The 17,068-nt window shown below is 30.7% G+C and overlaps 2 protein-coding genes across 2 annotated transcripts; one reads left to right on the top strand and one right to left on the bottom strand.

The window, feature by feature from the left end:
* The first annotated feature begins 1,769 nt into the window (after positions 1-1,769).
* On the top strand, positions 1,770-8,354 carry LOC114759366 (lipid transfer protein EARLI 1-like). The gene is made up of 2 exons (XM_028948530.1): positions 1,770-1,781; positions 7,557-8,354. The coding sequence occupies exon 2, from the start codon at positions 7,603-7,605 to the stop codon at positions 8,020-8,022; it is 420 nt and encodes a 139-aa protein (XP_028804363.1). The 5' UTR covers positions 1,770-1,781; positions 7,557-7,602; the 3' UTR covers positions 8,023-8,354.
* A 4,408-nt stretch (positions 8,355-12,762) lies between these two features.
* Positions 12,763-13,434, bottom strand: LOC114759365 (36.4 kDa proline-rich protein). Its single transcript, XM_028948529.1, has one exon. The coding sequence runs from the start codon at positions 13,432-13,434 to the stop codon at positions 12,763-12,765; it is 672 nt and encodes a 223-aa protein (XP_028804362.1).
* Positions 13,435-17,068: the final 3,634 nt, after the last annotated feature.

Raw genomic sequence — 17,068 nt, 5'->3', positions numbered from 1 at the left:
TTCTCTTCAAATTTTCTCTCCATATATGGAGAGATTTGGGAAGGAAAACAAGATTTTCATAACTACCCCTACCATCTCTTGCTTTCCATATTTATTTCTTTTATTATATTTAAAAATTTATTCATTTTTTATTTTTTTAAAAATCTCAAAATAATTTTTTATTAAATAATTTGGCTTTAAAATATAATAATCTGAAAATAATATCAATCAAATAACTTGATTTTAATCATTTGATGATGCCAATGTTAGTATAATCTTTCTATCACAATATTTAATTTAATTTAATTTAAATATGAATATATTTAATAAGGACATTTTAGTCATTTGATATTTTTAATTTCTTTCCTTTCTATTTTCTCTCATCTATCCAAGCAAGAGGGTGATAACATTTTCCCTCTAGTTTTTCTTTCTCCCTATTTTCTTTCTCCCATTTTCTTCCTCCTAACTTTTCTTCCCATACAAGCAGAGCATAAAGGTAGTGCTAGCAATTTGTTTCCCTCGGGTTGGGTCAAGGAATATCCAATGCAATTTTATCACGGACCGACACATTTTATATTGCTATGGCCCCTTGTACCAACACACACACACACACCCACCCACACACACACACACCTGCTATGGCCACTGTAAATTTTGTTTATTGTTTTACTTTTTAAAAATAATTTAGCTATAAAAAATATTTTTCCAGTGAAAGTAATATTTTTTTGCAAAAAGATAGAGTAAGTGGAGGGAAAATTTTCTCCTTTCTATTGTATTAAATAAAATGAGAGGAGCAGCAGAACTCCTCCGTTTTAAATCCCTTTCAATCAAAAGCGAGAGGATTTTTCTACCATAAATTACAAATTGGTGATAATTATGGAGATTAAAAATTCAACTTTCCTCACTAGTTATTTTATTATGAAGGTGTGAAATATATGGGTTCTTCCTACAATAATGGCTCGTTGGTGAAAGAATTTTTGCTAAAGGGAAGAAACAACTCAGCTTCTGGTCTTAGGGACCAAAAATATTGTTCCATATATCAAAAATCTTTAGGCAGAATCCAACGAAGTCAAATTTTAGGGACTAAAACTATTAATTTCAAATTTCAAGAACCAAATGAGGTCAAATTTCAGGAGACGTAAATCATTGGTTTCAAATTTTAAAGATAATAAATAAAATGAGATCAAATTTTATAGACTAAAGATGATATTAACTTTTTTTTTAAATTTAAGTATTTGACTAACTGGATATTCACTCTTGGGTGGGTCCTTGTATCATCATCCATGGATCCGGGCCTGTATGTGCGCTACTCCTAGATTTGGGCTTCCATTATCTTCATAGTCAGCTAGGCCGGCCCACTTAAATGATTGGATAGAATGTGAAGACCTTTTTTTCTTTTTTTTGCCCTTTTCAATAGAAAAAGAAAAGCATTGTACCCCCAAAAAAAGAGAAAGCATGAGGAGATCGGTTGGCCTTGGTTCTAACGGAAGGAGTTTTATCCGTTTAATTGTACAGATACAAAATTTCATTGTATAGAACTGCTTCATGCAAATAGTCCACCTACAGTTCAATTTAGTGTCAATTAGAATATATGTCTACATTTATTATTCAATAGTGTCTCAAACAGTATTGTTTCTAATAAGAGGATATTTATATCTAACAAAAAAATAGTTTAATTATATACTATCCAAACGAATTAAACTATTAAGTTATTCAACTAATCACAATGTATATAATCTATCATCAAACCTAGGTAAACTATGTATACAGGAACTAATCAAGACTAACTTTTTTTATCACAAGTCCATAAACATAAATTGTGCCAAAAGTTTCCAATAACATTAATATCCTGATTTGCATATGGTTCTAAGTTTTCAAATATTTGCAAATTTGAATCAAATGAATACAATGTAATTACCTACCTCAAAAAGCAACAATTAAACTCAAAATATTCAAACAAGCATGAGAAAACTAATTAATATCGTTGGGATAAAATATCTAATTACCTAATCTAATTTCTCAATACAACTAGTTTGAATAATTTTATACATGTAGCAGAGAAAACACAATAGTGAAAGTAAACAAAAACGTATTTAAAGTATAATGATTTGATAGACATAGCTATTTCAGTTTCATGCCTCTTTTATGCATTTCATCCATTATAAAAGTAGGTTGAAACCCTCCTATCATCAATTAAACATCATTCATCCAAAAAAAGGATGTGCAAGTTGTTAATATTGCTTTATAATTTCCATTAATTAAATTTTACTTTTTTTTGATGTTACATTAATTAAATTTTACGAGAGTGAAAATTTTACAATAATACGAAAAGAATATAAATACTTGTTTCATTCAAAGTTTTGATTAGTGTGCATTTTTTAAAGATTCAATTCACTCTTCATGTAAAACTAAATCATGAGAATCAAAAAATTAAATTAAAAATACTACTTTCGATCCTTAATACTACCTTGGGTCCTTAATATAAAAGTTTATTTGACTTTTTTTTGTCCTAAATATATGACCCTAATTCATTTTGTCTGTCATATTTATTTATTTTTTCCTAAGGTAGTTCTTGCAATAATAGTAGTTCTAATCAATACACTTGATTAATAAGAATATTTTAAGAAAGACAATATCTATTTATTACAAATAACTAGCTTAACTAGTTTCCTTAATTTATTCAAATTAGTCAACTAGCTCTTATATTAAGGATCGAAGTTAGTATAAGATTCGATTGACTGATTTGGAAAGATTAAGAAAACTAAAAATTACTTTAAAATATTTATATTTATCATTTTTTTAAAACTAATTTGCTTAACTTATAGGCTGATATATAATCTAATAATATATATAAGTATTTCAGAAAGATCATGTAAGATATAATATAATGTAGTAATTTTTTTTAGCTTTATTAATCTATTCAAATTAGTCAACTGAGTTTTATATTAAGGACCGAAAGTAATATATAGTAACACAAATGAATGCTCCCCATGTATGCCAAATAACAACTTATATATAAATATAAAATATATATATATATTTATATATATAAGAGCACCATACCAACTCCAACTGATCATTATTCTTTAATCTTTATCAATCATTTTATATGGCTCTAATAGTTAAGAGGCTAATAGTTCGACTGATTATTCTGATAGTTATTAAATTCATATAAACGTGTAAATTCCTTTCTTCTATACCCAGATATTGTAGCTTTTATTTGAAAATTAACATGACTAATTTGGCTAAGTTAATGTAATGTAAAACTCAATTGACCTAATCCATTTTTGGCGATAAACTATGATCTGTCAATTAAGATAAGTGCCCCCTTCCTGTTAAAAAAAATTTTTAGAATTCTTAATTTGGAGCAATCATGCTAGCGTGTCTTGTCTGGGTTCATTTCAGTATTCCTACTCCAAATTAAGAAAATTTGAGCTTCTCTTGATTGTTATTAATGTTTTACAATTTGAGGCTTCATTAATAGCTTTTCCTGTAACCTTATCCTAGTGAAAGAACAAATCAATGAGATTTTGCATTTAGTGATTAAAATAGTGAAAAGTCCGATGCTTTTGTTTTGTTCGTTAGAGTCTCCATGGCAAGTTGCTTTTCAAGGCCAAATGTTTGAATCGGGAAAAAGAAGAAGCTAATTTTAAGATTCTGAAATCCCTATTAGGGGACAGAGAAGAATCTAGATTTCATTCCTTCAACAGTGTTACCAACTTTTGGTCCAAAAAAGAAAAAAACAGTGTTACCAACTTCACAAAGGGAGAAAATGCTGCAAACCAAAAAAATAAGAGAAAAAAATCCTTTATATTCCAGACTGCTCTTTTTTCTTTGTATGTGCCATCCCTCCTTTATCTTTATATTATTAGTTTATTATTGTGTTTTACATTATTAAGCAACATTTTTCTTTTTCATCCTCCAGCATCAGTAATTTGAAGGAAGAACTTTTTTTCCCCCAATAAAATAAGACAAATATATTTTTTAAAAAAAATCAATTATGCAATACGAATGTTTTATCTACCAACTCTCCCTCACTATATTAAGAATGTTTCAGGGACAAGTTACAAATCTAAAACCTAATAAATAATGCAACTTATTATGAACCTTATATTTCATAAGACTATAGTATGTGTGATAAACGAGATAAATATTAACTTAGAGAGTAGTCTATGACTTACTGAAAAGGAAATTTTGAAGAATTGAAAAAATTAGACAGATAATTGTGAATAAAAGAGAAAAAAGACGATCGAAGACAGAGGTGCGAGGCCATAGGAAATTAAAGGCCGGATTTATTGTGTGTGTAGATTAATTAGATGAACAATCCTCATAGAGATTTTCAAAAATATCTGTATTATTTATGATTTGCATGAATTTCAAATTTTACTTTGTTGATCGATATTGGTATTAGTATTTATATATCTTGCATAAAAAAGTGTTTATATATCCCCTCCGGTCCATTTTGTAATAGCCTGATAACTAAATTATGCAGTTTAAAAAAATAGTTAAAATTATTTAAAAGTAATAAATAGCTAAGAAATGAAATTTTTTTTCCAAGCATAACCTTATTTATAAGGAGCAAGTAAGAGGAAAAAAATATGAAAGATATAAAATTAACTATGGGCAAAAATGATAAAAACATGTTAAATATTCAGATAGCCACAAGTATGATCTTATAAAAAGGATTAAGAAAAATTACAGATTCTTATAAAAGAGATAGAAAGGAGCATCCAATATGGGGATCACACAGAAAATAGGGTCAACAGATTTGTTATGGAAAACCACCGGTCGTCACGATAAGGACTTTTGTTTGAAATGACATTTCTTGGACGCAATTTGATGAAAAAGAAATCATTAATTGTTGAATCATATGTAATTGTGTTGATCCATATCTGATTGTTTGTGATCTAGAGATCTCCACTAGCAATATTACTACATTCAATTAATTTATTAATTATAGGGAAAATTAGTGAAAACTTCCTTTTTTAAAAAATTTTATTAATAAGAAGTACCTAAAATTTGCAAAATATATAAAATAATATTTCAAATTACTGATACTTTATGTATGTTAAAATTAACAAATTCAGACTTTTCTAACCAATAAAATTTTTAAATATGGAGATTTCACCTATTTATTTTATTATATGGGTAGATTTTGGATGGCTCCACACGGTGGCAATAATAATAAATAATTAAAAAAATAATTAAAAGCAGAGAGAGCACACTGGTTCCGAAAACCCTCGATATTGATCCATCGGCTGAATCAGGTTTTGGTGGACCCCATCATAGAGGAATCCCGTGACTCGTTTCACTATTATTAATTATATTAATTAATTAGTGATAATCACAAATGATTGTGATCACATTATAGAAAATTATCTGAGCCCAGGATTTTATTTGCTACAGTAAATATAAGTTCTTGATCGATGGCAAGTACCAATGCACGTGGAACTCTTGGGTCTGTGTAATTTCACTGACTCACTTGGAATTGCTTGTTTCAGTAATTTTGCGTGAAAGTACATTTTCATTCATGTCTATTCATTTTAATTCAATCTCTGAGAGAGATTTGCTTTTGTCGTTAATTACCCGAATATCAATCTTCTCTTAATTACACAACACAACACATATTAAGATGATGCGAATGAATTAACAATATATATATATTAACCATCAGCAAACACAGCACAAAAGCAATTAAGATGATATTGGAGAGGGAAATAAACAATAGATTAGTTCCCAGCAAATAGACTAAAGGATTAACTATATGGAAGAGAGTTTTTGTTTTCTTCGAATCGTCTTGTTGGGAACTATTCCCAGCTCCAATCTTAAATACTAGCTAATACAAGAACTAGTAGATGAATCTGTTTTAATCCTAAATACTACCTCCGGTCCTTAATATAAGACCCCGTTTGACTTTTAGTTTGGTCCTAATTATAAGACCCCAATCCATTTTGTCTATCATATTTATGCATTTTTTCCCAAGATAATCTTTCTAATAATGATAGTTCTAACCAATACACTTAAGTAGCAAGGATATTTTAGGAATGACAATACTTATTTGTTACAAATAACTAACTTAACTTACTTCCTTAATCTCCTCAAATTAGTCAACTGGGTCTTATAATTAGGACCGGAGGTAGTATAACACTACTTCTGATCATAGATATAAAATTTAGTTTGGGTGCATAATTTGCATTACAAACTATAACTTATATTTGAGACCGAAGGTAGTATATCAATTTATTGTCTCTCCTAAGCAGAATATTTAGGACCGAAGGTAGTATATGTTATATCTAGGATAGAAAGTAGTATATGTTATAATTTTTCCTCAAACTCTCTCCCTTTTGATAACACATATTATGTGATTAATAGGTAGTTTTCAATACAAATGAATAAAAAGAATACTTTAGAGAAACTAACAAATTTTTTCTACAAATAACTTAACTAATTTTCTTAATTTTTAAAAACTAATTATCTAACTCTTTCATTTAGAATTGGAAGAAGTATGCATCCAACCAAAGGATTCAATAATATTACCCTACCTCATTTCATCTTCTTTAGCAGCAAATTCAGACCCATGAGCTTTAATAATGATTCGATCATACCAACCACCAAACCTATGGTTGGATAGGAAGAAAATTACATACGAAAGAATGCTAGAACGGAGAACTCCCTAAAATAATAAAATTTTTGCTATTTTTAGAAGTCTTCCTTCCTAGTAGTCCCTATCTCCAATCTTGCTCTCATTTTTTTCCTCCGTCAAAACATACCCCAAAAATCATTTCCAACTAAAGTTGAATAATCATTTACAAAAAATTTATGAACACCGCACACGTACTCACAAATTCACACGAGAGAAATCATTATTTTCGTAGATGCTATGGTGGAGGGGCCAAATGTCAAACTAACACTAAATTGTGTCCTGTTCCAAAGGAGGCTTCCGTGTCCTGTCACTATAAGTGCTTTCTTTTCCCTTTGACAAATAAAGTATAGCACCGCCCCTTGGTTGTAGAAAGTTAAAGAGACACCATCAACAAATTGTTCATATTTTCCAAAGGCACACAAGTTTGAATAATTTCATTATCAATAATATGTATAAATAATTTGTAATAGCTAGACAGAAATTTAGATCGAATTTAATAATTTGAGTTGTATTGACTCTTAAGCAAGAAACTAGGGACACGCAGTACACAAACCCACATGCAAAAGTTTTTTTTTTTTTTTGGGGGCGGGGAACCAGAAGTGTGTAATAATTCCATTTAATTTAAGTTTTCCAGTGGAATCGAATATGGATTGCTATCGGCAATTGTAAAATTTGAATGGATCCACAGATCGATGTGGCAATATGTCAGTCGCTCTCTCATAAACATTCAAAATTCTGCCAAATTATGAGCTTCCCTGTGCCAGCTAAAAGTTCCCAAGTTCACACATGGTTCCTTTATTAATTTGCTCATCTTGATGCCCTAATTTTCTGGCTCAAGTTTTTTTAATATTATTCTCCACGTCAGATCCTCACTATATAAACCCTACCATTGCTTCGAATAACTCCATCCCCACAAACAGTCTTCTTCTTATAGCACTTATTGCGACTAAACTCTTTAGTGCTTAGCTTCTTCTTCTTCAATGGCTTCTAAAACTTCCTCTTTTGCTCTTTTCCTTGTTCTCAACCTCCTCTTCTTTTCACTTGTCACGGCATGTGGCTCATGCGGGGGCTACCCTAACCCGAAGCCGAACCCAAGGCCCCGGCCAAACCCGAACCCCAAACCTAGCCCGTCCGGAAGTGGTACATGCCCTCGTGATGCCCTAAAACTAGGGGTATGTGCTAATGTTCTGAACGGTTTGCTTAACGTGACCCTTGGACAACCACCAGTGACCCCTTGTTGCTCTTTGCTTAATGGACTTGTTGACCTTGAAGCTGCCGTATGCCTTTGCACTGCCCTCAAAGCTAACATTTTGGGCATTAACCTCAACCTTCCTATCTCTCTCAGCTTGCTTCTCAATGTCTGCTCTCGCAAAGTTCCTCGTGGCTTCCAGTGTGCCTGATAAGTATACACAAAATTAGCTTCTTCTTTTTCTTTCTTCGATGATGATGTGGCCTTTCTCAATCGGTTTTTCGACTTTACATTTTCTAGTCTAAACCATATGAAGATGATGACGACGACTTTATGTATCTTGGATTATTGTTGTTGTTGTTATAAACACCTCGTTTAATTTGTGGTTTCTCTGTCATTTGTGTGCATGGGACTATGGTGAATAATCTCCCCATATTTACTACTCGGGTAAATTTGTAAGGGGGGAAGAAAAGAGACATGAAAGTTTATAGTTGTGATGATCACAGATTCTTCTCTTATAATTTGTTCTTCATTTTTAATTTGCAGCGCAACAATATTATATCTGTTCAAGTGTTTTATTTTATTCAGTATTCACCTGGGCAGATTGTGCTCTTCTCCTGCCTTCCAGCCCAGCATGAATAAAATCAACAAAGGAACTATTTATTTTCTCCTTAAAAAAAAATTACAATGAGGTCCGAAGAAAGAAAAATAATTACAAAACAAATATCAAAAGTTGTTATTTCTTACTTTAAAACTTATCATTAGAGACTGCTTAGATTGTTATTGGGACTTTTTACTAATTATTTTTCTTTTTTGAAACCTTATTGTAATTCTCCAAAAACCAAAACAAAAAAGCACAAAAATTAAGAACCAGCTCGTAGCAAGCTGGCCCTCGGTAAAATTTTGTCACGACATTCAGTATGATTAATATTACAAAAAAAAAAAAAAACCAAAGCCTGTTACGACCTGTAACAATAAGGGTCATATGCATGTACATACACATACATAGATACATACATACATATGTAATAGCAACTTTTCCCTTATTAATCGATCTTAGCCACCAGATCACTCATACTTGCGTACTATATTTGTGCTCTTAAATAATGATTCGATTGGTTACATACAATAATAATTTGATAAGGAAAAAGAATCAAATTGAGAAAGGATACATAGTTTTCGCACACACAAACATATGGTCTTCAACTTAGTTTTCTTCCTCTCATAAAGTGTATGATTAGGGCATACCTGCAATTAGGTTGTTATTAGGATTTTTAAGTAATTAGTTTCCTTCCTTGAAACCTCATTGTAATTCTCCAAAAACCAAGAAAGAAAGCACAAAAATCAAGAACCAGCTAGTAGCAAGCTAGCCCTCGGTAAAATTTTGTCAGGACATTCAGTATGTTTAATATTGCAACAAAAAAAAAAAAGCCCAGAGCCTGTTACGACCTGTAACAATAAGGGTCATGTACATAGATACGTACATACATATGTAATAGCATCTTTTCCCCTATTAATCGATCTTAGCCAACAGATCACTCATACTTGCGTACTATATTTGTTTTCTTAACAAATGATTCGATTGGTTAGATACAATAGTAATTCGATAAGGAAAAATAATCAAATTGAGAAAGGATACATAGTTTACACACACACACACGCATACACACACACACACACGGTCTTCAACTTGGTTTTCTTCCTTTCATAAAGTGTATGATTAGAGCATGCCTGTAACAATCATGACGTAGCATGTCGTTTTGTTTTTGGAACATTACATATATAAGACACTAGGAATCGATCCTACTTTTTATTTGTGTTGTCTGAAGAGGGAATATATTGATTAATATATACATATACATATATATATTGATTGAAGTTTGTTTGTGGGAACCTTTGGTTCTTTTGGGCAATATTACTGTTGATCTATCCCGTGAGCTGGGACGAACAAACATGCTTTTGTCACGATTGAAAAGGATAGAATAAAAGAATGTGTTGTGCACTTTCATGTGAAAATCTTTACAAAAGATTAAGATTTTCCATGTTCTCTGAATATCACATCTTTCATAAGAAATTAATATATTTACACTATTGGTATCATATCAAGTTTGAAAACTTTTGCACTTTGTCTAAATTCATGAACGATATCTAATATAGTGATGTGTTTTTCTGGTTCACTAGTGCCAAACACAAATTCAACTACGTGATTATTTCACATCATTTATTTGAAGAACACAAGTGGTAATATATATGACATATTTTCACCTTTGTTTTAAATAAATTCATTTTCGGGGCCAATTGCCTACTAGCTGTCACCGTAATAGCTATTTTCCGCTACTCCTATTTCTACCACATCTCATTTGTAGTAGCGGAAATGCATTTTTAACTTACACCAAACATAATACTTAGTAGTAGTGGTTAATACAACAATTATCTAATATCCAATACTGTATTAAATCATATTCATATCTTAACAAAATCTTTTCATTTGCAATATTTGAACTCTTAATTAACCTTATTTTAAAGGACTCAAGTTCTTTTCACTCAATCTACTCATCATTCACACATAATAACAACATTTTAAGGTTGCCTAAAAATTATAAAGCTACAATAGTACCTATATATACACACACAACATAGAATATTATCATTTACCTGGTTGTGCTAAGGTGGGGTGGTCTTAGTAACTAACCAATGAGCTGTACATAAGGGTGGGGGCTATTAAAAGTCTCCTCACAATCATTTATAAATAGCTTCTATTAGAAATTTACCTCTTCTCATGTATCTGGAAAATGATAATATAAACAATAACCATTATAATACAAGCTTGAATCTTTGGTAATATATTTGATGCATGTATATTTATAAGAGAAGATCTTTGATTTGAAAGAAATAATGAAATAACTAGTAAATTAAACCGACAATTTGTGACGTGCTTGAAGACTTTGTCACTTCTTAGGTTCATTGATCTCAAAATATTCTCATAGCTATAAGAGTTAGGGTTTTGTTTAGCCGATTCAGCATGTACGAAGTCACAACGTGCCGGTGAATTTTTTCCTTTTTAAATAAAACTGAACACTTCAATATTCACAATGAAACATGAACAAGATAAAGCTCAAACAAAATGAGAGAAAAGAACCTAAAATTATCTTACTTCATTTGTCACCTATTGAATGAAAAGTGGAGAATATGATGATCAAAAGTAAAAAAAAAATTAGAAATTAAATGTCCCTTCCTGGTTATATATATATATATATATATATATATATATATAGTTAGCACTTAGCAGGATTATTACATTTTCTAAAAACAAAATCGATAAAAAAAAAAACAGAGAATCTAATTTCTATGGGAAATATTTATATAGTATTGTCAATGATATCTTGATAAGGGTGGTTATTAGTTTGATTTTCTTAAGAAGGTTGATCCTTTCAGCACAATTATCGCTATGTGCCTCCATTTTCCTAATCCCCAGATTCCAACACAGTGACCATTGGCAATTTCAATTAAGCACCTCAAAGTATTTCTCTTTTGAGATTTGTGGGGGGCAAAAAAAACAAAGAAAGAGAAATGACCCACACGATCTCACTCGTTCACTTGCGTAAAACCTTTTTAAAAACACTTCTATTCAAAAAAATATATTCTTCTAAATAAATGTAGGTATAGAACGTATTATGTGTTTTTAAACTTTTGTTGACTACTTATTTCCTCTGTTTTTAAATTCTTAATAAGAAAAATTATACTCCCCTTTCTTATTAAATGTAATGCTTGTTTTATAGTATAAATTACCCCACAAAATGAGTTTTATATTTAGAATTGGAGTATTAAAAAAACCACTTTTAAAATCATACTCCATGATATATACAGCTTTGATTCTCCGAATTCGATCATTTTGACTAAAGAAAAAATTAGATGGTCCTTGTTTACAAAAACTTATGCCAACCCGTGAACCTTATTTTGTCACATCTGATGTCACCTTCTCATAAGACGATCACAAACAAACACAAGCGTAACAGTTAAGTTGCCTGTGTGTCATCAATCTGTCGGTCCATCAAACATTAATTAATTATAATCAATCTGCGCGTGATAATGCTTGATTTTGCTTTACAAGCATCGAGAATCTTTTCAAACCAGAAATTAAAATACTCAATAAATAGACATATTGATTTATTAATTCCCTTATTATGTTAATTACATGCATGTGTCTAGATGGTTCTCTAAGGTAATATATAGCTATTTATTTTTATAGTTTTGTTGCTATTTTCAAACTTTTATTACGATTTGTGATCATGAAATTTTTATTAAACATACTCATTAAGAAATTAAAACTAAAAATACATGCACTTGATCTCACTGATTTTCACCGAATTAACCCATTACTCACTGAATCCAAATCCTATTTCATCATATATTAATATAACCCCACAAATTCTTCTACAGAAACACTAGATCAAGAGATTTTATTTTTAAAAATAATATTAAATATTAACCATCAACAATTTTATAACCTGATGTCGAATTTCTACGGTAATACTAAGAACAAAATACTGTTCAGATGATAACATGTTTCATGTCATGAGCTAATTATATATATTGGTAATATTTTTTTTATATATATAGGAACAGTATACATTACAACTTAAACGGCCCTCACACAACAAAACTATAACCCTAAAATAATCTACTCAAACTTAGCTAGATAGAAACACACAAATTTACACACACACACACAATCGGATCGACCGTCAACATACCTAATAACATAAAAGCAAAGAGAGGTCATTTCTTTTGGATCTGTGAGAGCTAGCTAGCTTCCAGCTCTCAACTATCAAATCATATTTTTATATTATGTGTAATATATAGTGAAATATACTATATTAAGCATAAAATTTTGAAATGATTCAACAGTTGAGAGCTAGTTGTAGTTCTTCAGTTTGCTTACCCATAAAGTTTATAAAGGTGGACAAACAAAACCAGGAGGAGGGGTCAAGCCACAAGTAGCCAGGACTTGAAGAGCAAGAGGGACGAAAATGTTGAGATTCAGAAGCTTAAGTCTGATCACAGTGCAAAGACATATGGCTGCTTCAAGCTCAAGCAATCCTTGGATCACTGGGCAGCATATATGTTCGATAGGGTTCCCTATTCCCACATGCACAAGTCCTGAAAGCACATCCAAACACAGCCCTAGCTTTAGGGCATCGATGGGACACCTCGCTTGAGGAGGACTAGGAACCCAGTACGGCGGAGGAGGTACAGTTGGTGGTGGGTTTATTATAACCGGCGGCGAAGGTGCAACTGGCGGTGGGTTTATTATAACAGGCGGCGAAGGTGCGACTGGTGGTGGCTTTATTATAACCGGCGGGTAAGGTGCGACTGGTGGTGGCTTTATTATAACTGGCGGGGATACCGGTGGCGGTGTGACTATGATCGGCGGGACGGTAACTGGCGGCGGCTTTGGAGGCGATTTCTTGTGCCCGCCGTGACGAGGTGGTTTCTGGCATTTGGGGTGACAATGCCAGTGGCAATAAGGATCATCACGACAAGCACATGTTAGTGGTGGAAGAGAACTCAAAGCTAAGATCATGAAGATGAACAAGAGGGCTGTGGTTGTTGAAGAAGACATTATGACTTCGGAGTTTGGATCCGAAAACTCTTGTAGGATTTTGTTGTCCTTGTTATAGTTGCAAGTGTTATATATATAAAAAGAAGAGAAAGATTAATTAGCCAAGACTGGTAATGCATTTAGGCATTATAAGAAAAACTTATTAGGGCTTTATATCTAATCTAGTAACACATAGCAACATAGTAAAACATCATTAAACTTGGTATGGATAACGATAGATAGACAGAGAGATAATTGAAAAGTTTGGATTTTTGTTGATGCTTGTGTGAATTCGAGAGACACTCGATCATCCGTGACTAGCTCAGTACAATCCGTGAAGGAGTTTCGATTAGTTCTGATGAAACCAGAATTACAGTTGTCACTGAGAAATGCAAGCCACTACTGTGTACATTATCTCTTTGTTTTCTTCTCTTTTATTACAATATTCGAATTCCTTTTGAGAAATTTAGGTCGGGTCTTCTTTTGCAACTACATTAAAATAAATCGACCTCGGTGTCAGAATTCTGAACTGTGTTTAGAGCACCGATCACAAGTAGTTATCATTAGGTTTGCAAAATTTGGAAACCCATAATGTTGCTTCAAAAGGTAAATTAGTTATAATTGCCACGTCGGCATGCGTTGTACATTGCCAGAATGAAGAAGTTCAGAGCCATTTCATGGTTTTGCCAAAGAGATGATTCATTGCAGCAACTTTGGGCACGTGGTGGTAGCTTCTCATGCAGATCTCTTGCGAATGACACGTAGTCTCATAGTGATATATCATTGTTGGATTATTGAACTGTCCATTTTACTCTTATTTAATTAAGGTAATATTGCTTATTATTGACTTATGGTGGGATAAATTTTGAATTTTTTTGGGGCCAAAGAATTGACTTTTTAATGCTTGTTTGGAATGGTGTTATAACTACTCAAAAGCATTTTTTTAATCATAATTTACAAAATATAAGATAATTATGTTAGAAAATTTTTGTCTCATCTTATATAAACATATTTATAAACATTCAATATAAGTAGCCCCAAACAAACCCTTAATTAGTAGAATAATGTATAAGTAGGTTTGGTACTTTAAATTTTTATTGAGTTTCATTTTTGTTCCTTCAATTTATAAAGTATATTTTTAATCATCAATCTTAATACACCATACTAATTTAATAAATTTAAATGATGAATTTGCAATTGAATGCTAACAAATCATACTTAAATTTTAAAATATAAAATGATTATATTAAAGAATTAAAATTTTGGAACATGATTTTGTTAGTATTTAATTAGAAATCAAGTCACCATTTAAATTTGTTGAATCAATATTTTTTTTGTTAAATTAGACTAATAATATTGAAATAAAAAAAATACTTTTTATAAACTTGAAGAACTAAATTAAACTCGAACTAACGTATATGTTAGCGTTTTTTTTTGGGCGAAATGTTAGCCTCTTTTTTAAGTTCTGAAAGGTGTTTCCAATGGTGAGGAGTACTAGAAATACTTTTCTAAGGTGATTATCTTATTTTTAGATATATTTATAAGTATACATTTTAATTTTAAATAATATATATGCCACTATAATATAATATATAAAAATGAAAGAATTAAAGACAGGTCTTGGATAGTAAAATGAATTGTTTTCTTAGTTTTTTTACAAAAAAAATTGGAAACAAAAATTTATCACTGGAGACAATGAGTCCTCAACTCCTCATATTTAGAATCAAATCAAAATCCTCAAATTTTCCCACCAAAAAAAATATGTGAATAAGCCAAGTGCTACATTTCTTTGCGAGCTCAGTTAATATTCCATCTGATAATCTGTTCTATATTCCTTGTTGTTAGAGAGGCAAAGACAGAACAAAGTTGGAAATAATGTAACTGAACAGCATTCACTACAAAAAAAATTGACTTTCAGTGACAAAAGTCGCCACTAAAAGTCAAAAAGTCACTGCTGAGATAGCCAAGTTGTTACCGTAACAACTGTCGTTGAAACTTATTAGCGGTGATAAAAAGAACCACCGCTGCAAGTATAGTTTTAGTGGTGACAAAAGTTACCGCTGAAAGCTATTATATTAAATATTGTTAAATAATAATATTATTAAATATTTATATTTAATTTTTATATTTGATTAAAATATTTATTTATAATATCCATTTTGTATAAAAAAATATAATTCATACATTATTATTTCTTTTATTTTTTATTTCTAATTATTTAAGCTATTATATTATTTATTTTAATATTTATATTTACAATTATGAAATATGAAAATAGTATATAAAAATAATAATAAAATTTAATTATAAATTTTATCATGATTATTTAACTCACACACATATAATTATAATATCTCACTTTCATACACACACTCATTCCTTTCTCCTTCCCTTTCTCTTACTCTCTCACACACACATCATATTATCTCCCTAACCCTCTCTTTCTCTCTCTCTAACATAACAACATGTAAAAATATTTTATTTTATCATAACAAATCATATTAATGAACAAAATTATTGTCTAAATATTATATTTTTTATAAAAAAAGTTAAAATAATAATAAAAAGTTAAAATAGACTTTTAGTGGTGACTTTTTGTCACTGCTAAAACTACTACCTTTTTAATTTTTTTTATAGAAAAATCATATTTAGAAATGTTACCGCTAAAATTACCTTTTAGCAGTGACATTTGTAAATATGATTTTTCTATAAAAAAATTAAAATAATAATAAAAAGTTAAAATAAATTTTTAGCGGTGACAAAAACTATCTTTTAGTTGCGATAAAAAATGCTACCGCTAAAAGGTGCTTTCAGTGGCGACATATTGAGTTGCTATTAAAAGTTTTTTTTATTGTCGCCACTAAAAGTCCCTTTCAATGGTAATATTAAGAGTCGCCGTTGAAAGTCTCATTTTTAAAAATTGACTTTCAATGATGACTCTAAAAAATGACTGTTGAAAGTATGACTTTCAGTCGCGATATTAAGAGTCGTCGCTGAAAGTCGTCACTGAAAGTCATTTTTTTAGTAGTGATTGTCAACAATTATTGAGATGAATTGTGAGCAAGCAAACAGTGTTATAAAAAGTCCTATATTCAAATAAGAAAGGGAAAAAGGTATGAAGAAGAAATTATATTACCGCAAACCTAGCTTCTCAGTCTGACTAAGAAGAAAAAAATACTAAAAAATGTCTATGATGTTTTACACTTTCAAATAAAAAACTATAAAAACGTGGTCCGATCGAGTACGCACGAAGATTGCAAGGCAGTCAACTTAAGAAAAGGACTAAACGCTGAGTCATGGAGCTGTAATAAATCTGCAGTTCAGAGTCGGCTAATCAATTGACTGATTGATTAATAATCATATAAAAGTTTATGGATTTTCCCTTAATTTCCCCTAATTACAACTTCATTAACAGAAAGCTCGTTGTTAATAAATTTTCCACCTTTTCGCTCCCCCCTTGCTTCCCATAATTTTGTCCATTTATTACCTACATGCTCTTTTGCCAAAAGTCTAGAACGTGTTGATTAATTCCACTTACTAGTATTAATACTAACTAACTATTTTATCCCTGCGCGAAATGCACATAAACGCAGAGCAATATCATAGAAAATTAAAAATTAAAAAATTTGGCTAATAAAAAAATATTGCTGAAAGA

Source organism: Neltuma alba, unplaced genomic scaffold (assembly GCF_004799145.2).
Source record: "Neltuma alba isolate B1F8T4 unplaced genomic scaffold, ASM479914v2 tig00010835_pilon, whole genome shotgun sequence".
NCBI lineage: Eukaryota > Viridiplantae > Streptophyta > Magnoliopsida > Fabales > Fabaceae > Neltuma > Neltuma alba.
Note: the sequence above shows the minus strand (reverse complement) of the source record. Positions and strands in the feature narration are given on the sequence as shown.